At 51.0% G+C, this 20,170-nt stretch overlaps 1 protein-coding gene across 2 annotated transcripts; it reads right to left on the reverse strand.

Annotated features, from left to right (window-relative positions):
• Positions 1-6,347: 6,347 nt before the first annotated feature.
• On the reverse strand, positions 6,348-20,012 carry Ftcd (formimidoyltransferase cyclodeaminase). Of its 2 annotated transcripts, XM_015986210.3 has the most exons (14): positions 19,858-20,012; positions 18,877-19,060; positions 17,856-17,984; positions 15,758-15,846; positions 15,462-15,641; positions 14,139-14,276; positions 13,933-14,064; positions 12,198-12,259; positions 11,794-11,923; positions 11,397-11,558; positions 9,149-9,192; positions 8,797-8,935; positions 7,860-7,955; positions 6,348-6,717 (listed from the first exon to the last, which is right to left on the reverse strand). In XM_015986210.3, exons 1-14 carry the CDS (start codon positions 19,909-19,911, stop codon positions 6,631-6,633), a joined length of 1,626 nt encoding a protein of 541 aa, XP_015841696.3. In that variant the 5' UTR covers positions 19,912-20,012; the 3' UTR covers positions 6,348-6,630. The 2 variants fall into 2 exon arrangements, with proteins under 2 accessions (XP_015841696.3, XP_076414702.1); XM_076558587.1 differs by lacking the exon at positions 18,877-19,060 and having other exon boundaries at positions 19,858-19,964.
• Between the last annotated feature and the right edge of the window lie 158 nt (positions 20,013-20,170).

The following is a 20,170-nucleotide window of genomic DNA, read 5'->3' on the forward strand; positions in this document are numbered from 1 at the left end:
TCACTCCCTGATGCCCAGCCTCAGTTGCCCTACCCTCATGGGTCAGGGACTTCCAAAAGGTGCCGACTGTCTACACTGTCGCTAGTGAGTATTCAGCATGGCCCCAACATGGACTCCACCCTAGCCAGTGAGTGCTCAGTTAAAATTGTCAGGGCAAGGTACTCCCAGACTACCCCACAGCTTGAATGAGATACTCATATATAATTAGTGGATTGTGGGTAGACAAGACAAATGACCATCAAAAGCCAGTCTTACTTCAGTGTGGATGATTTCGGCTTGCTCATACCCTGGGGCCTTCTACACTAACACTCCTGGAGACTCCACAGAGAACTGTGGGTTGTCCAGGACAGCTGGGTGCTGTGCTGTGTCACACCTACATACCTAGGCATGGGGCCCGAGTGGCCTAGAATGTACTGTCTTGGGTTATGGTATGTTTCAGGGAGGGGGACTTACCTGGTGTCCACGAGGCCCTGGGTTTGAACCTAGCACCGGAAGAAAGGAGAAAAAGAGAAAAGAACTAGATGGGGGGAAAGCTCATGGCTTCACAGACATGGAAGCCGGAAGTCCAGGTGTGAAGTGGTTAGGGCTGGGGCCCTCTGCCCGTACCACAGAGGATCCGTCCTAGGCCTCAGGCCTGACTCCAAGCTGGCAGAATCACAGCAGTCCTCGTGAGACGTTCTTCCTGTGTTCGTCTGTCCAAATTCCCCCCTTTTCCATTTCTTTTCAAACCTGGATAAATTTTTACTGTGCCTCTTAGTTTACAACATGAGGGGGTAGGAAAGACAGTTCTACTCTTCGCAGCATTTTGCACAGAGGTAGGGAAGTGCTTCCAGCTCCGGGGACTTAGAAGGATTTCTTTCCCGGAAGTTGGAGCAAGTAAACCGGTGTTGACTCCTTGGGTTTTCCACGGGCTCTTCCCTCATAACAACAACAAGCTCTAATTAGTCATGCAGGTCTCGGGGCTAATTTTACCACTACTTCTGGTATTGTAGATCTGAAGCCCTGCTGTGTTCATCAGCAGTCACTAATTCCACTTCAGAGTGGGTTGCACTGGTGGAATCTTGGCATCAAGCCACCCTCTCCCTCTCTCCAAAGCCCATCTGGCTCACGCTGCAGCCTTTTCCCTGCTCACAGCCATGCTGACGTCTCGTGTCCTCTGATAAGTTTGCCTGCTCCAACCTAAGGACAGGGACTTGGTGTCTTTGAACTTGTTTGGACATTGGTATCAATGGCAGCCATATCCTGCTGCATTCCTGTATAAGTAGTGAACATTTCCCTCTGGGAGACGGTCAGTTTTATCTCCCTTTTTCAGATATTTTATGCATCTGATGGACCCTTCCTTTTTCTTTTGGTTTATCTTCATCAAGCACCTTATTTTTCATTTGCTGAACACTAACGCTTTGTGTATACTTAAAACGCTTACTTTAGAAAATTGTTTATAGGCTGCAATCACATGGCTCTTACTAGTGTTCTTGGCTACATTGTAGTGATTGCTAATAACTTACGCTTTGCGAGAAATGGATCTCAGTTTTGGTACTGCAAAACTTGGCAATGTTCTTCTCAGCAGCTGCTCCACAGCCTACAGCCACTGAAGAACTGCTGCTGTCTCCCGGCTGTCTGCTCTACTCCAGGTTGCCCTTTTAAAAAGGATACTAATCTTGTTGGGCTGAGGCCCTCCATTGTCCAGTAAAACCTCTTTGCAATGAATGACATTTGCAAAGACCTTCTTTCCATGTCGGGCCATACTCTGAAGGACGGGGCTTTGGAAGTCAACCCATGTGTTTAAGGATAAGCATCCCTGCTGTAACTCTGACATCATGATCTACTCATTGACATTCCACCTCTCCATCTGGCCACACAGCCTGCAGCAGAAAGGCCCTAACCCTAACTCTGTCTCCCTACAAAACACACACACACACACACACACACACACACACACACACACACACACACACACAAAGTACTAGCAATAAGCCCACCTGCTCCCCTAAGTCCCCCCAATCAGAGAGTTAACCCAAAAGTATTACACATTGAATTAGACATTCCACAAGCTGGGAATGTGGGATGACATGGAGGGCACCCTCCACTCCCCAGAGTATAGACCACAGGACTATACCTGGGACCTCTCAGAGGAAATGGACGCCCTTCGCTGTGACACCAGTTTCTGCAGCTTCAGACCCAGGGTGGTATGAAAACCAGTCTCACAGAATGGACTTCTACACATCAGTGATATGGGAAAGGGTTCTGTCTTTGTTAGGGCTTCTATTGCTGTGAAGAGACACCATGACCACAACAACTCTTGTGTTAAAGGAAAACATTTCATTGAGGTGGTGACTTGCAGTTTTAGAGGTTTAGTCCATTATCATCCTGGTGTGACATGGTGGCGTGCGGGCAGGCATGGCTGGAACTGAGAGTCCTCCATCTTGAACGGCGGGCAATAGGAAGTGAACTAAGACACTGGGCGTGGCTTGAGCATATATGAGACCTCAAAGCCCGCCTCCACAGCCATACACTTCCTCCAACAAGGCCACACCTACTCCAACAAAGCCACACCTCCTAATAGTGCCATTCCTTTGGCACCCACTCCCATTTTCTTTGAGACCATCACCGGTTCCATTCACTGGTGTCCTTTCTTCCTTCCTTCCTTCCTTTCTTTTTTTTTTTTTTTTTTTTTGGTTTTTCGAGACAAGGTTTTTCTGTGTAGCTTTGCACCTTTCCTGGAACTCACTTTGTAGACCAGGCTGGTCTAGAACTCACAGAGATCCGCCTGCCTCTGCCTCCCGAGTGCTGGGATTAAAGGCGTGTGCCACCACCGCCCGGCTACTGGTGTCCTTTCAACAGCCATCCCACACTAGTGAATGCACCAGAACCGACTCACCAATATCCCCTACCCAATGGGCCCACACCACAGTCCCCTTGCAATGATCCCTTTACCCACATAACATCACACCCTTACCGACATTCCCACTGCAGTATCCCCTCACTTACATCTCCTTACCAATATTCTCCTGTCAACACTCCATGACAGCCATGCACTCATCAACATCCCATCTCCGACCTACCAAACATCACTACACCAATATCCTACCAACACTCATACCCCTATAACCTCAATAATATCTGTTACAAATAGCTCCAAACCAAAGTTCCCTCACCACTGTGCTCCACTAATGACCTCTCACAACCGTCCCTGTCACCAGATCCCCTCAGTATAGCACCCACAACATCCTCACCAAAAACACACCTTCACAAGCCCTGTGGTACCACTCCCTCTGGACAAAGGCTATCTACTTTCTGTGCGTTAGCATCCCCTACCACTGCCCCCTCCTCACATTTCCCCACATCAACATTTTCTTACCCCCCTTCTACCAATTTCCTTTCGCCGCCTTCCACTTATAATTACCCTCCTTCAACACCATCTCCTCACTGCCTTCCCCACAGCGTCTTCCATTCATGCCCGTCCTCCCCACCACCTTCCCTCGGCACCATCTCCTTACTAAGTTCCCCTCACCCCCTTCCCCTCATCAGAATCCTCTCACTACTTACCCCACATCAGGACCCTCTCCTCATCTTCTCCCCACCACCTCCCCCCCACTACCTTCCCCTCACCAACATCTCCTCTCTGATATCCCCCCCCCAAGAAAACCCCTCACAAATATGACCAAACCACAATTTTCTCACTGTCGTGGTCCTTCCAATGTCCCTTTGCTTATGTGCCTTTAGACGTCTACGTGTCCAAGAATCTGCACAGCAACAGAATAGGTAGTAGCCAGTCCCTACCCCCCCACACACACACATACACACAGTCATACCCAAAATGCATACAGGAGCATGTTCAGATGTTCCCAGAATCCTATAATACTAGGCTGTACCATGCTAGGCTTCTCTCCACCATGGTGGGAACAGCCCATCTCCTACCCTGCTTTGGGCTCATCATAGCTAGTGTTCTAGTTTTCTTTCCTATGATGAGCCACCACCAAAAAGCAATTTGGGAAGAAAAGAGGGATTTTAGCTTACATTTCAATGTTACAATCCATCATTGAGGGAGGTTGGAGCAGGAGCTCAAGCAGAACCCATAGAGGAATGATGTTTACTGGCTCACTCCCTCTGCTCATGCTCAGCCAGCTTCCTTATACAACCCAGGACCACCTGCATAGGGGTGGTACCGCCCACAGTGGTCAGGATCTTCTCACATCAACCAACAATGAAGGCATTTCTCCACAGATATGGACATAGATCAATCAGATCTCAGCATTCTTAGCTAAGACTTCCCAGGTGACTCTTGGTTGTACACAAACTAAGAACGATACCTCTTCATGAGAATGATAACACACCCAAATACTCCTCCTTCACACCCCTGTGATACACATACTGGACGGAAGAGTTTTAATCCAACCTTCTCTGCTGCCCTGCAGCCTCTCTGGGTTACCACTCCATTTCTGGGTTACAGTGCTGGGATGTGGCTAGGGTTAGGGACCTAAGTCCAGGTGGCCTAGCAGAATCTCCTCTCTGTCTGCAGAAGGGCCAAAGGAAGCTGTACGCTGGAGAAATAAGTCGTCTGGGCCACTTTTGTGTGTCTCCTCAGTATGAAGCATGGGCTGGGGAACTGGATGGGATTGGGTACTAACCTCTGTTCTCAATGCCCTTGAGTATCAGGGAAAGAATACAGAATCCTCACACGTCTGCCTCCTCTCCAAGACAGCCCCAGTCCTGGGTGGGACTCACATTTGAGACTAGCAGCTCAGACAGCTATGAAAGATCCCATGGGACAGAGCAGTATACCCACCGCCTCCATGTTCCCACCCCACCTGCAACCACAGCCCCTGCATGCTTCCGCATGCTGACAGAGCTCTGAGCCAATGACCTTCACCACTGAAGTCCTAAGGAACCCTGAGCCTCGGAAGGGAGTAATCCCCCTGCACTGGTGCCACACCAGCTTTTTCAGCCTAGCTCTTCCAAAGCTAGGGTTATGCAGGCTCCATCCTACTGGTGGTACATAGGTGTGAGTTCAGGGACGGACAGACAGACAGACAGACAGACAGACAGACAGACACACACACACACACACACACACACACACACACACACACACACACACACCAGTCCTCTGGGACCCAGGTTGCTGTTGTAAAGGATAAACAGAATCAACCCTGAGAGATGCTTAAGCAAATGCTCTTTGGGGCCAGCAAGGGGCAACGCCCCAGAGTCCTCCTTGTTCTGTCTCTGGCACAAGCATTTGTTACACACGAGTTGGCCAGGGCCCCTCCCCGGACCTGAGCTGGCCCTCCCAAGCACTTTGTTAGGTTCGTTCTAATTTGTAGGAACTTCCTGCATTGAAGGATTCCACCCCTTTGCCTGTAACACATGTGACATCTCCGTTCACGTTGCTTCCCCTGGTTGACAAATGACTGAAATTTCCAGATAGCAAATCTACCCTAAAAGGCACTTAGATTTTCTGCCTCACTTGGGAAGAACATACCACAAGCTGTTTTCTTTTTATATCCTGTGTTAATAAGTACAACCATACTTGGGAGATTTTTTTTTCATGGAATGGCGCATCTGAAAGTCATTGGGGTGGTTTTTTATTAGTAATAGAGAATAGAGACAAGAAGCGACCAACAGAACATCTGAGGATGGAGGATGGAGTGAGCCCCGTGAAGGCGGCGGGGGAGCTAGGAGTAGACCTTCTAGTGAAGGGAGAGAATGTCCTTACAGTCCTCAGGAGCCAGACATTCCCCAGTGTGAGGGCTTTGAGCACTACGGTCTCTGTTCCTTGCAGCATGGCTGTGCTGGCTGCTCTCATGTCAACTTGACACACACTGGAGTCATCTGAGAGGAGGGAGCCTCAGTTGGGAAAATGCTTCCATAAGAACCAGCTGTGGGGCATTTTCTTAATTAGTGGTCGTGGGGGAGGGCCCAGCCCATTGTGGGTGGTGCTGTCTCTGGGCTGGTGGTCCTGAGTTCTGTAAAAAAGGAGTCTGAGCAAGCCAAGGGAAGCAAGCCAGTAAATATCACCCTTTCACGGCCTCTGCATCAGCTCCTGCCTCCAGGTTCCTGCCCTGTTTGAGTTCCATATTGTTTGAACAGCAGCAGTGTGGAAGTGTGAGCCAAATAAACCCTTTCCTCCCCAACTTGCTTTTTGAGCGTGGTGTTTTGTCACAGCCATGGCAATCCTAACTAAGACAAGGCAATGAATCCAGTGCTCAGAGCATCCTAGAGCTCTGGGAGACCTGGGGCTGGGACTCTCACTTCATTACCCACAGTCCAAGGGGCACACCCCCTGGCTGTGCTCCCAATCCCAGGCTTAGCCCTTGGCCTTGCCCCCAAACCAAAGCACACCAGGCAGGTTTGTGTTCAGGATTTACTAGAAGCCACAGGTTAACAGAGGGTGTCCGGCTGCATGCCTGCAGGAGACTGCCCCCAATCAGGCCCTACCCCCTACCCCAACCACATCTGTTGCCTCTTCTGATCCTACATAGACAGCTGTGTGTAGAGCTCCATCCAGACCCTGCTGATGTCACGCCTGAGTCTTCCCCAAAAGCAAGGGTCACTTAAGATAGGTAAGGATCACTGGAAGTTGGACCACCCATGGCGTGGGCAGGAAGAGGGTGCGGGGTCGGGGGGTCCTCTTCACTCCTTCCTTGCTTCTAGGCTATCCAGCACCAGTGCAGCCTGTGTCTTGGCTTCCTGCAGAAGGCTGGAGATTCGATGGCGTATCTGACAGACAGAGGGATACGTCACTCTACCACCTCCACGCTTGCTGTGGCCTGCTGCTCCTAACAGAAAAATCCCAGGCTCCTCCTGCCACCTCCCCATGGTATACCCACCTCACAATGACTAGGGTCATCTTGAACAGCCACTCCTGGATTTCTCAGTGTGGACAGGGGCCACTGACCCTCCACAGACTCCCATCCCATTTCTGCTACTTCTCACCAGACTGCTGAGGGTAGAACTGTGTCCATAAGACCCAGGGGCAGAGCTCACATGGTTCATGCTGTCTAAAGTTGATCAGGGAGGGGCTCAACCCCCAAAGATGCCCAATTGCTAGCATTCTATGTAAGAACCGAGCCCTTAAAAAGGTCTTTTCAAAATTGTCACAAATATCTAAGAGACAGATGCTTAAGAATGGCTGCCAGAGCTAGGGTAGGGAACAGTGACAGTGTGTGTGCCGATTGACAGAGGGATCCTTCAAAGCAACAAAAATGTCCTGGAACTTGCTAGAGCGATGACTATACAACACTGTGAATGTGAAGTACTGAATTCTATACTTTAAGATAGCAATTTGTATGTTCTGTGATTTTTTTTACCTCAATAATGCAATAAAATTGCCATGCAGTTGTCAGGAATGCTGAGGTTTGGTTCATTTTTTTTTCTTGGTTTTTCGAGACAGGGTTTCTCTGTGTAGCTTTGCGCCTTTCCTGGAACTCACTTTGTAGACCAGGCTGGCCTCGAACTCACAGAGATCCGCCTGCCTCTGCCTCCCGAGTGCTGGGATTAAAGGCGTGCGCCACCACCGCCTGACATTTCTTATAGCCATTGTTTTCCCAGTCTCTGGGGTGTTGGTGCTTGGGGGTCCCCAGCCTGGAGTGGCCAAGCCTTCAGTTCTACTGTGAGAGCCAGGAAGATGGTAAGGATACAGCAGTCCTATTTAGCAACTTTTCATCTCCTAGCCAGGTCTGGACCCATGGGAAGGGGAATGTCAAAGTGTGCCTACAGACACCTGGCCTCTCTGTACCCATGGCTCCTGGAGAGATAGCAAGGGCCTGTTCCTTCAGATGGCCAGCAAGAATCATCCCTGCCCACAGTAGACATGGCAGGTCCCTGGGTGGGGCCTGGCATCAAGTCTTCCCCCTGCCTACCTTCTGTTTAAATGCATCATCAGTCATGTCCTTCAAGTTGATGAGCACATTGAAGTATGCACCAAACACACCCGTCTCCAAGGCCTTGGCTGCCACCTGCAGAGACACCAGTGAAAGGGGCTGGTTCTGGACCCACAGTACCACTGTGCCTCTTGAAAATCTCAACCCTCTTGTCAAGACTGAGCAAGCTGATCCATCCTATGGGCTGACAGGCAAGGGACCTGTATTCTTTTTTGTTTGTTTGCTTGCTTGCTTGCTTGTTTTTTGAGACAGGGTTTCTCTATGTAGTTTTGGTGCCTTTCCTGGAACTCAGCTGTAGCCCAGGCTGGCCTCAGACTCACAGAGATCCTCCTGCCTTTGCCTCCTACGTGCTGGGATTAAAGGCGTGCGCCACCACTGCCCAGCTACCTGCATTCTTCATACCATTAAGCCTGGCCCTACCTGCAGAGATCAGGCTACCAGGGTCATTTTGGTCTGAGACCTGAACCTGGAAAAGGAATACACTCTTAATTTGAAGATGTGGCTCCTGGAGGCCTGAGGAGGCTATACAGGTAGGGGTATGTTCTAGAAGCCGTCAACCCCTCTGAACCTGCCCTCATCCGCTATCTGCCTGCAAACTAGGGCCACTCCCAGTATAGAGGATCACTTCTCTGGGGCCTCTGGACCATACGCTGAAACGCACTGCATACTGTAGGGTTCCTGGGTTAGTTGTGGGGGCCATAGGCCATGACTCTGTTTTGACCCATCCCCCACACAGGACGCAGATGAATGATGTCTACTTCCACAGGCTGCCTCAGGCATTTCCCCGTATATAGGGTGGTATATCTGTAACTGGAGGCTCTGAAGACACCCATGGTGCTGTTAACTGTGGGACAACATTGAACAAGAAGGTCAAGGTACCACCCTGAGCTGCTGTGACTCCCTGGCACCCTCATACCTGCAGGTCAGACAAGCAGGCCAGGTTCCCACATAGGGCCAGCTCCTTCAGCACCGGCCATAGCTGGGACACAGTCTCTGCCAGTTTCAGGGGCACAGAAACGGCCTGTCTCAGCCCCTCCTGCAAAGCACATGCACGCCTAGAACCCAGGCGGTGAAATGTGAGTTGGGGGCAGAGTGCATTCGGATGATCCCAACCAGCATAGTCCCTTCCCATAGGCTGAGCACACAGACTCAGGAGGGACAAAACAATCATGGCTCACTGCCCAGGGTACACCTGTGCCAACTCCCCAGACACTGAAACCCATGGCCCAGAGGGTCCAGCAGGGTCACTTGGCCAATACTGTGCTCACCTGTCCCTCTCTTCAGGTGTGTTCTTGGGCAGCTTTATTGCCTCCTATAGAGAAAAAAAAAAGACCAAAACACACATGGTGAGATGCCCTGAGGGGCTGGCTATGTCCCTTGGCCATGCTGCAATGGCAGTGAGGAGGACCGTGTCCTGGGACATGGCAGCATGGGCAGCATTTATCCATGGCCTCCAGCATGGGCATTTCCCACCTAAGTGCATCGTATGCTACAGGCCACAGGCCAGGACACCTTCTTTGGAGACGATGTTTCTATTGGTGTCTGTGGTCTACAGGTCTTGGCACCTGGGTCTGGGTATCATAGGCCCCCATGGCCACCTGGAGAAGACATGTGAGTGGCATTCTCTGGGGACCTTGCTTCTAGAAAAGGACACCAAGAGCCTTTTAAGGCCCTGAATTCTTCCCATCCTCCTCCGCACAGTACCAGGCTCTCCTAGTGCCAACTCCAACTTAGAATAATGCAAACCACTTCACCATGCCCAGTCTAAACACATAAGAGTGGCGGTGGTGCTGGCAGCTCTAAGGCCTTCTCTGCCATGGTGCCACATCCCTTGTCCCTGGCTGTCTGTAGACCGGGCCCTTTCCCTGAATGGCTCCAGCAGAGGTTTGTGATTTCACAGGAAGGGACTCTGTGTGTGATAAGCACTGCAAGTCCCAGCCTCCCACAGCACCCTTCAATCTTGCAGGGTGAGACAGGATGGGGGGAAGCTGGCTAGGGGGTGCACACACTGTTGTTGGGTATATCCACCCAGATCGCTGCCGGAAAGTCCTTGTCAGTGGCCCTTCTATCAGCCATGAGGGACAGCAGAGGCTGAGCAGACACTCAGTGTCACTGTGTCGTAACAGGTACCTCTCCTCCTGCATGGGGAACGTGGCCCTCGGTTAAGCCTCTTGTCTTTGCTGTGACCTCCCTGCTGTAGCCCACGTCATCAGTTCTGTTTCCTAATTTAGTGCACGTTTTATCATGCTTTCATTTTTTTTATTGTTTTTATGTTTTATTATTTTTGTTGTTTTATTGTTTTTATTGTCTCAATGAGAAAAGTACATAGCTAGCATTTTGCTTCTAGAAATTTCCTAAGTACTTAGTGGCTCTTTCCTTGTTTGTTTGTTTGTTCATTTATTCCCAAACATTCATCTTCTTGCTGCACGTGAAGGACATTAATCAACCCCACGCTTACACAAACTTCAGTTCATATTATTTTAGATCTCCTAGTGTGCTTTTGATGCTTATTGTCCGTTTTCTCTGCTGCCCTCAGTTAATTTTCATTTATGTGACTTCCTCTCACAGTTGGTTTTTTTTTTTTTTGAGCCTTCATCTTATTTGTTACTTCTAATCTCTAATGTTAGGGTTTGCCTCTGAATTTCTAATATTTATATCTAAACTAACATTTCTCTTTAAATGCCTCTCATCTCTCTCTGTCTTTATATCTCTGCCTGGGGCTGTGTCTGTCTTTCTGTGTCTCTGTCTGTGTGTCTTTCTCTGCCTGTGTGTGTTCACGTGTCTCATCACTCTTCGTCTCTGTCACTCTGCTCTTATCTCTGTCTCTACCTCCACCTCTCTAACCATTTCTTTCATCTTTTCAGAGGCTGGCCCTGCACCCTTGCCATGTCCTCCCATCTGCCCACAACCTCTAATTACTTTTCAAGATGATTTTTCCACCTCCGAACTCTCCTCGTGGTTCCTGCCATCTTGTGGCTGAGGAGGGCTTTCCAGTCAAAGCCCCTAATCTCCACATCTGTTCTGTTAAGGTTTCTATGACTTCCTTAGAGTTCTGGCTTGCTGGAGGGGGTCAGGACAGGGGGCTGCCCCTGCAGTTTGCCCCTCACCAGGGCACAGGGCTGGCCTCCATGGTAGGCTAGATGACCTACAGGCAATAGGCTTCCTTCCTGCAGGTCTCTAGAATCTGGGGTCCAGCTCTCACACATCTCTGGCCTGGAAGCCAAGATCTTGGCTGGCCAATCTGTGAGAAGTGTCTACTGTTAAGTTCAATGTTGCCAGGCAGTATCCCTCCAGGATCCCCAACTCCAGGGTTCCCCATTCTGGAGTCCTGCCCTCCTAATTCCCTTCTCTGGGGCAAGGTCCATGCTCTCCAGGCCCAGACCCTCAGGGCTGCTGAAAGTAGGGGTTCCTAGAATTTTGGCAAATCATGCCACCTTCCCAGTGCCCTGCCCCTGGCTCCAAATTTGCAGGCTGCTATGGCTAGCAAGCCTAGGCCTGGCAATTCTGCACTCTTACCAAACAGGCAGCAAAAGCCTGGGCATCAGCATCCACCAATGGGATCAGCTGGGCGGAGGCCGCATGGAAGGGTGGGATCAGGCGCCGCATGGTGGAGTCCAGGTGCTCAAACTGGCGCCGCCCGTAGGTCATCTGGCCCACCATGGAGGCCAGGGCTGCACCCTGGTAAGGAGCAAGCTGTGGGGGCCACCCGGGGTCCTGGCTACCCCAGGCCAGAGCCCAGCAGGGAACCCCAAGTGCAGGGAGATGAACTGACGAATCTCATCCTGCAGGGTCCCCCACTAGGGAATCCCTGACCCCTGAGTCCCACCCTCCAGAATCCCCCACTATGCCCCGCCCCGCGCCTGGGTCCTGCCATCCATGGCTCCGCCCTCAGTGGGTCACCTCGGGTGCTCACCAAGGCTGCGACAGCTGCTGCTACAGAGCCGCCGCCAGGGGCAGCAGAGCGGGCGCCCACCTCCCGAACAAAATTGAGCAGCGACTTGTCCATCAGGCCCTTTTCGGGTCCACTAGCCGGAACCAGGTACCTACCAGTGGGAGGGGCTTAAAGAAGGGGAGACACACACCCCCTTAACCCCAGCCCCAAGCTGAGAGCCTGGAGAGAAGGGAAGCAGACAGGCCAGGAGGCAGGCCGGGAGGGGGCGGGGCCGAAGCACGCAAAGAAGTTGGAGGATCAGGCACCAGGCTTGATTTGGGGACCAGAGACGTGAAGATGAGGAGGAAGTGGAGGGGGATGGGGGTAAAGCAAGGAAAGGAGGAGCAGGAAGTGGGCAGAGTCGGGCCAGGGATGTGAGGCCTCACTCGATGATCCTCTCCTTTGGGTCGAAGGGTGCCAGGGAATCCAGGCCCAGCCGGTTCACTACCTGGAGAGTGGACATCTCACCTTAGCCAAGCTGAGCTTAGCTTTCACCTTGACAAGTTTTGCCCACACTCCCTCCCCCGGAACGCTACCAGTTCGCTTCCTGACAGGTTGAGATACACGCGAAACACTCCACGCTCCCAGCGAAAACAGGACAAAGAAAGGGTTGCCCACCCCTTCCCTCACAACGGAGCCTCGATGGCCATGGGGGCAGGGGGCAACTAAACCCTCTTCTTGGGATTGGATTCTAATTCAGAATCTAAAGGACGGAGTCTTACAGTCAGGGGCAACCTTGATTCACCTGAACATAAATGTCAAGAAAACTGAGTTTCACCCAAATCCAGGATACAGTTAAAAGAGTCCCATGTAAGACTAGAATTCATCTTAACAAAAAAAACCCCATTTGACCCGTTATGAAGCTATGCAGCGGTAACAACAGGTCTCCCTTTCTAAAAGCAGAAAGGGACCCACACACTTGAAGGACACAAGGCAGGTGCACTCCAAAGGTGGTTACGGAGATGGGTAAAGGATGCCGCCTAAGAGTTAGGTCACAGAATCAGCAAGCACTGAGGAATACTTCCCATGAGAGGGTGGGAAAAGAAAAGAATTCCTCTGGAGATGCAGCCACCTCCAGAGCAGATCCTGGGGCCTGGAGCAACTGAGCAAAGGTGCCGTGGACAAGCAGGACTGCTTTAGAAGAGAGTCATGTGTAGATGGAGCCAGGGGAGGTATAGCCAGGGACATGTGGACCCAAATCCATAAACGGTGGGTTACAGGGGTGTAAGGGACCTGATGGAGGGGGCTGGCAGCAGACCCAGTTCTTCACAGAGCCGGACAGCCCAGGAGTTAAGAAGGCAGAGAACATACAGTTTGTGTAGTACAAGTCACACAGGAAAACTTCTTAATGCTCTAAACGATGATGAAAATGGAAAATCTTCTAACTACAAGTCAAGAGCTGGCCACAGAGCTTGGTCAGTAAAGTGCTTGCCAGGCAAGCACAAAGCCTTGAGTTAGAGCCTCAGGACCCATGTCAAAACCAATTAATTAATTAAAAACCCTGGACCCATGTCAAAACTAAGTAATTGAAAATCCTGGCATGGTGGCAAGCACACTACTTGTAATTTGCTGAGGAAGTGGAGACAGGACGACCAGCCTGCCTCACTGGTGAGTTCCAGGTCAGTGAGAGACCCTGGTTCAAAAAAAAAAAAAAAAAAAAAAAAAAGATGGAAGCACCTCAGAAATGTGACACCTGAGCCCTGTGGTGGTGGTGGTGGCACACGCTCAGAGGCAGGTGGATCTCTGTTAGTTCGAGGCCAGCCTGGTCTACAGAGTGAGTTCCAGGACAACCAGGGCTGTTAACACAGAGCAACCAAGAGAAGAAGAAGAAGAGGAAGAAGAAGGAGGAGGAGGAGGAGGAGGAGGAGGAGGAGGAGGAGGAGGAGGAGGAGGAAAGAAAGAAAATGTGGCACCTGAAATTGTCTTCTGTCACACACGCACGCACGCACATGCACATGCACATGCACACACTCCAGTCAATAAAACAAAGGACTTGAAGGAAGAAGGTTTTGGGTTTTGGGTGGGCCCTTCTGGAAATATCAGCTTGCTTCTGGAGCAGCCGAAGGCCTACAGCCTCCACGCCTCCCTTGACATCTCACTCCCAAAATGAGCGCGGCCCACCAGCCGTATCCGGTGCTCCTCCTCCAGAACAAACAGCTTCTCCTTCTCACAGTAGAAGGCTGCGGCATCCAGTAAGGCCTTGAGAGGCACCAGGCCCACCAGCTGGGAGCCCACCACTGGGAGATTCAGCTCCTGTGAGACAGAGGCGAGGTCAGTGTCTGGGGGTCTCCGAGCGTGGGAAGGCTGTGGCCGCCTGCCCTACCCACCTGAGCGTCTCTGCAGGCCTCCTCATAGACTGTGTGCAGAGCTGTGACCTCGAAGTCCAGGAGGTTTGTGGAGACCTGAGCCAGGTTCTTCTCGTCCAGGTACCAGCCGATGCCCTGAACCTTTTTCAGACGTCCTGGCTACAAAGAGATGCATTCCCCAGCCTGGGCTAAGAATCTGGTCTCTGGCTGGCCCCTGCCCAGACTTCATAATGCCTGGCTCTGAGACTTTCCTATACTTGTGTTCCCTAGCCAGATGAGTCAGGCAAGGTGGCCCCCGACAGCTAGATGTCACTGTGGCTCTCCTTGCTCTTTCTATCTTCCTTGGTCTGGCTAGAGAGACAGGCAAAACCTCACCTACCACATGAAAACTGAGGCCCCGAAGTCCAGGTTTGGTGCCAGTCTCTGACCATACCATGTTCTAGAGACCTAGGGACACTGATGTGGGAAGCCAGGGGGAAGTCCCAGCTCCCCTTGTCATCCGTCTCCCAACCGCTTGGCCACCTCAGTCACTCTGATCCTCTCTTTGATGACCTGAGTGAGGCAGGAGCTGTGACCTCACTTTGGAAGGGCTCTCTGTGTGTTTCATGTTGTGCCTACAGACAGCTGATTCTGCAGGAGGCAAGGCTCCTGGGGCCTCGCTGCCTGGTAAGATGTGAGGTTGGGACAGATGGGAAGATGACTTCCGGTCACCATGTATGTCTGTCACCTGTCTCTGAGATGGACTCTAAAGAAATGATGCTCAAGCTAGCCGACAGCTTCTATGCAGACCTGGCGAGGAAGCTTCCTCAGAACACCTGAAGAGTTCCAGAGGCATTGTGTGTGGGGGGGGGTGGAGGCGAGGGTGCATATTTAGAGCATCTGGAAGGATGTGAAGACATCTGGGACTGCTAGGCAGCTGTCTACACAGAAACCTGACCCTGTCTGCTTCTGTAGAAAAGAATAAATAAAATAAAATAAAATAAATAAATAAATAAATAAATAAATAAATAAATAAATAAATAAATAAATAAAGGCAACTGGGGTTGCCAGAGAGATGGCTCGGTGGTTAAGAGTGCTTGTTGCTTTTCCAGAGGACCTGGGTTCGATTCCCAGCACCCACATGATGGCTCATCATCATATGTAACTTCAGTCCGAAGAGACCCAGCACCCTCTTCTGGCACACATGCAGGCAAAACACATATGATTTTTGAAGGGGACCCTCAGTTTCAAACACTGGACTCACCCTGAGACCCCACAGGGCTGTGACACCAAGGTGAACAGTCTCCTCTGGGCGTTCCAAGGAAGATCCCTGGGGCACGGGACAGCCAGCCAGAAGCTACCCACCTGGTCTTTCCCGCGGCCCTGCTCCCGCAGGTTCAGAGCAATCCGATGGGCCTGTTCCTTGGTGCTGATCAGGTTGATGTTGAAGGCAATGAGGAACTTCCGGGCACCTGTGACGGTGGCGCCCCAACTGGGGACAAAGGAGCTGGGGCCAAAGTCAGGCGCCCACTCGGCCTGCTTGAGCTGCAGGAACATTCACGTGAGATGAGGTGGAGGGGCCCAGACCATCCCATTCTCCCCAGGGGGAAAAAATGGCCGGGAGGCCACCCTCGGACACCCAGCCACCTACGGGGCGGCACCTTCTCAGGCAGGGCCTCATACTCTCCAGCCCGGATCGCCGGCAGGGTCTGGCGACTGGGTGTCTGCGCTGCCTCACCATAGAGGTATACTGCAAAGGAACCCAGCTGGTCAGGGGCTTGTCTGGGTAGAATCCAGTATCCTCACTCCCACAGGGGCCCAGGCAGGGTAGCTCCTCCAACTGCAGCTGGGGGTAGATCTTCCTTGGCTTACTCTCTCTGGGGAGCCCCGCCTTCTCCATACTCTTGGAGTGGGTATTGCAATGCAGATGCCATTAGCATATGCCTTCCACCCACCCCAAACCAGTGCCATCGACGAGGACATGTTTATAGGAGTCATGGTAGGATATGTGGGGGACGCTGATGGAATACTCTTTTTTAAAATGTATTTTTACAGCCAGGTGGCAATAGAGGCAAATTAAAGGCACACACCTTTAATCCCAGACCTTGGGAGACAGAGCCAGGCAGATCTCTGTGAGTTTGAGGCCAGCCTGGTCTACAGAGTGAGATCCAGGACAGCCAGGACTACACAGAGAAACCCCATCTCGAAAAACTTAAAAAAAAAAAATGTATTTTTACTGTGTGGTGAACCTGTCTTCATAAGAGAAAAAAACAAAAACGGAACTTGCTGTGCACACGGGCCTTAGCCTCAGATGTCAGCTTATGTTTATGGCAGCAACAGGCCCTGGCTGGGTCCCACCCTGTGCTGCCTTATGGATGGTCTATCCTGGTGTATCCCCCCAACACTATATTGTGCATCCTGTTTCTAGTTTGTCTCATATCGTTTTCTTGATCTAGTTAGTTTCCCCCAATGAAATCTTTTTCCCGCATTTTTCATGTGTGTATGGTATGCATTTGTGTATGCTTGTTTATGCCTTTGCATGGGCTCATTACATGTGTGCATATGCATGGGGAGGTTTAGGGTTGATATCAGGAATCATCCTTAATCATTCTTTAACTTCGTTCATGGAGGTGGGTCTCTCAGTCAGACCCAGAACTCCCTGGCATGGCAAGTCTTGCTAACTAGCTTGTTCTGTCTCTGCCTTACAAAGCTGGAATTACAGATGGCTCACCACAGCCATCTGTATTTATGGAGGTTCCTGGAAATCTGAACTCTGGTCCTCATGCTTGAGAGGCAAGTGCTTAAACCAGTGAGCCATCTCCCCAGCCCCAAATTCTACTTACAAGGCATAGGCTTTTTAGTCTCCAGGCTCAGCAAGCTAAACTGCTTTACCACGTGGCTAAACAATGACTGTTCTGGAATGATCTTTTTGTACACTGTGAAGATGTGTCTTTGTCAAGGTGCCTTCTGACTGGTTTAAGGTGAAAGGATGACTGACAATAGTTAAGCAGGAAGAGGTTAGGTGGGAAAGCCAAACTGAGAGGGTGCTAGGAAGAAGGGCAGAGTGATGAGGAGTTGCCAGTGAAACATGGAGGAAGCAGGAGATGAACATGCCATGCTAAAAAAAAGGTACCGCCACATGCTAGAGCATAGATAAGAAATATGAGTTAATTTAAGTTGAAAAAGCTAAATAGTAATAAGCCTAAGCTATCAGCCGAGCATTTATAATTAATAAGAAGTCTCTGTGTGGTTATTTGGGAGCAGCTAGTAGGACAGAGCTGACTGGCGGGACACAGAAAAGTCTGCCTACAAATGTCCACTGCCCAGTAAGCAGGATGGGACAGGCAGCTGCACTCTGCTGTGGCTGTGATTTCTGCTTGCATTTGTTTCATTGTCTAAGAAGCTGAGGCTGGTGGCTTTCTCACAGTAATCTTTCTTTTTTGGTAGTGATCTGCATTCTTTTTGTTTGGGTGGTTTTTATTTTTGTTTTTTGCTTGTTTGTTTTGTTGTTGTTGTTGTTGTTTTGAGATAGGGTCTATGTAGCCCAGGCTGTCCTAAAACTCTCTATGTAGAGCAAGCTGGCCTTGAACTCATAGAGATCTGTCTGTCTCTGCCTCCTGAGCACTGAGATTAAAGGTATGTGCCTCCATGCTAGGCATAATCTTTGTCCTTAAAAGGTGTCAAGAGCAGAGAACCAGAGCATGTGTCAGAGTCTGGAATCCAGAGATGCCCCAAAGCCTATCCTCCCAGGACACTCACCTGGTACATTCAGCTCCTCTGCCAGCCGCTGGCCAAAGACCTTAGCACAGAGCACACACTCATCCATGCTGACGCCCCTCACCGGGATGAAGGGACAAACATCCAAAGCGCCCATACGAGGGTGCTCTCCTGCAGGAAGAGGGGCAGGCCATCACCCTTACAGCCTTACACACTGACCATAGAAAGTGGTTGGCAGCAGCAATTTTTCCCAGGCTGGACTAGCAGGGATGCCACAGAACATGAGAACTATTTTTGTTGCTATGGCTGGCAAGAGAAGGACTTTATAGACCTGGTAATGGGTAGGGATTGCATAAGCTGGCCATTTATAATACTTTTTTCCTAAAAAATAAAAACCCATAAAACCAAGGCCTTCAGTAAGACCTTGCCAGGCTGAAAGTATCTGGTTATGGGCCAGCCCTGCTTTCCCTGGCAAGAGAGAATCCACACCACATCCAGAATGCAGTGCCCAGCCCCTCCTAACCTTGGCAATCCTCTTATCTATTCCTTACCATGACCTCTGAAAACCTCTCCCCGAGAACGGACAGAGGCCTTGGCCTTCTGCCCAGTTCTGTGTGTCCACCAACCTTTGACCCTGCCCACCCCTGCCATTGTGTTTGGTTTTGAGGCAGTTGACAAGTTTGCTTCCTAGTGAGGTGTCCTTTTCTGTCTCCCCAAGGCCTCAGTCTAGTCAAGACCTTGGGATGAGTGAACCCCTGTAGATTATCATAGAATCACTGAACCCCAAAAGAGAGGTGCCCACTCCAGGAGGTTGCTGATCTCCATAGCCTGTGTCCTAGGGCCATCTCCCTGCCTTTCCCTCAATCCACTCCTGGGGATAGGCACCAAAGCCACACTAGGGCATACCATGTGGCCCTGACCCCGGGGAAGCCTGCCCACAGCCCTGTTGAACTTACACCCCATGTCCATGCCCTGGGCCCCTCCTAGGGCACCATGGCATAAGCTCAGCCTGGAAAGTGAGACATGGGAGACCTGACCCAGTTCAAGTCCTGAGCTGCCTCACCCTTGTGCTTGCTCATGTCGATGAGTTGTGAGGCTGTGCGGGCCGCGTTGAGGGCTCCCTCGACCACACACTCTGGCTGCCCCACGAAAGTGTAGACAGTGCGGTTGGTGGAGGGTCCAGCATCAACATCCAGTAGCACGCAGCCTGGGGTCTGGGAGATGGCTTGAGAAATGGCATCAATTACCTGGAGATAGAGCCCAACACCATGCCTCAGTCCCTATTTGGAGAGGCTGGAGTTTCACACCCAAGTGTGATCTCAAGAAAGAGGTTTGGGGGATCCCCAAAAAGCTAAACTTCAGCCTAAGAACCCACATGGCACAACAAGGAAGGCCCCTGTGGCAGTGGCCGTGGCCACCCCAGGCTTAAGTTGGCCCAGAAAAATAAATAATGGGCCTGCTCCCAACACCTAGACATTCAGAAGGGGTGGACAGAGTGACAGCCTTCCAGTGGGAACAGCAGGGTAGAAACCATTAGCTAATGGGGTGGGGGGGAGCTGATCAGCGCACAACCTTCCAGGTCAGGAGCTGGGCTCAGAGCTCAAACCCCATCCTGAGGACCCTTCTTGCCTCAGTTTCCCCATAAGGGGGGCCTGATAATAGTGCCTGCCTCACAAGGCTTTATGGGTGAGGAAGGAGTTAATACATGTGGGAATGACCTTTCCTGTGACCTCAAATAGCTCTCTACTCTGCATCTATATTCAAGGTGCTTCATTTTTAGTTAGGAACACTGAAGTCAAGGGACTTACAACTTCTACCAGGAACACTCCAAAATCCCCAGGCCTGCTGCCAGTTCTCCAGAGTCCCCCACATCCATGGAATGTTCCAGAGCTGGCAGAGATGGCTCCTTTGAGGGAGCCAATAGGCTATGGCTTTGCCCGTCCTGGGAAGGCAACCTCACCACCTGGGAAGGCCCACACCAAACTCATTCCCTTCTTTGAGACTAGAGCACCCACATGTTCTGCCAGCCCTGATGGAGCCTCACCTCCTGGTTGTTCCCCTCTGAGAAATTGGGGACGCATTCCACCAGCTGGGACATGGTCAGCACCTGAGTCCAGACGCTCCTCTCAAGAGGCAGTGGAGAGAGGTGGAGTGGCAGCTGATGGCCCCGGGGGTTTTTATACCGCCTCACAGCTAGTTTCTTATTAACCAGGGACAGTGTGAAGGGAGCTGGAGAGTGTAGGGGTAACTCCCAAATGAGTATGTGCTCTCCAGGATGAGCTTTCCAAAAAGCACATGATCAGGGTCAGAGGGGCACATGCTGAGGACTCTTGGAGGCCTAGAGGGGCAAAGTTCAA

This window comes from Peromyscus maniculatus, chromosome 21 (genome assembly GCF_049852395.1).
Source record: "Peromyscus maniculatus bairdii isolate BWxNUB_F1_BW_parent chromosome 21, HU_Pman_BW_mat_3.1, whole genome shotgun sequence".
NCBI lineage: Eukaryota > Metazoa > Chordata > Mammalia > Rodentia > Cricetidae > Peromyscus > Peromyscus maniculatus.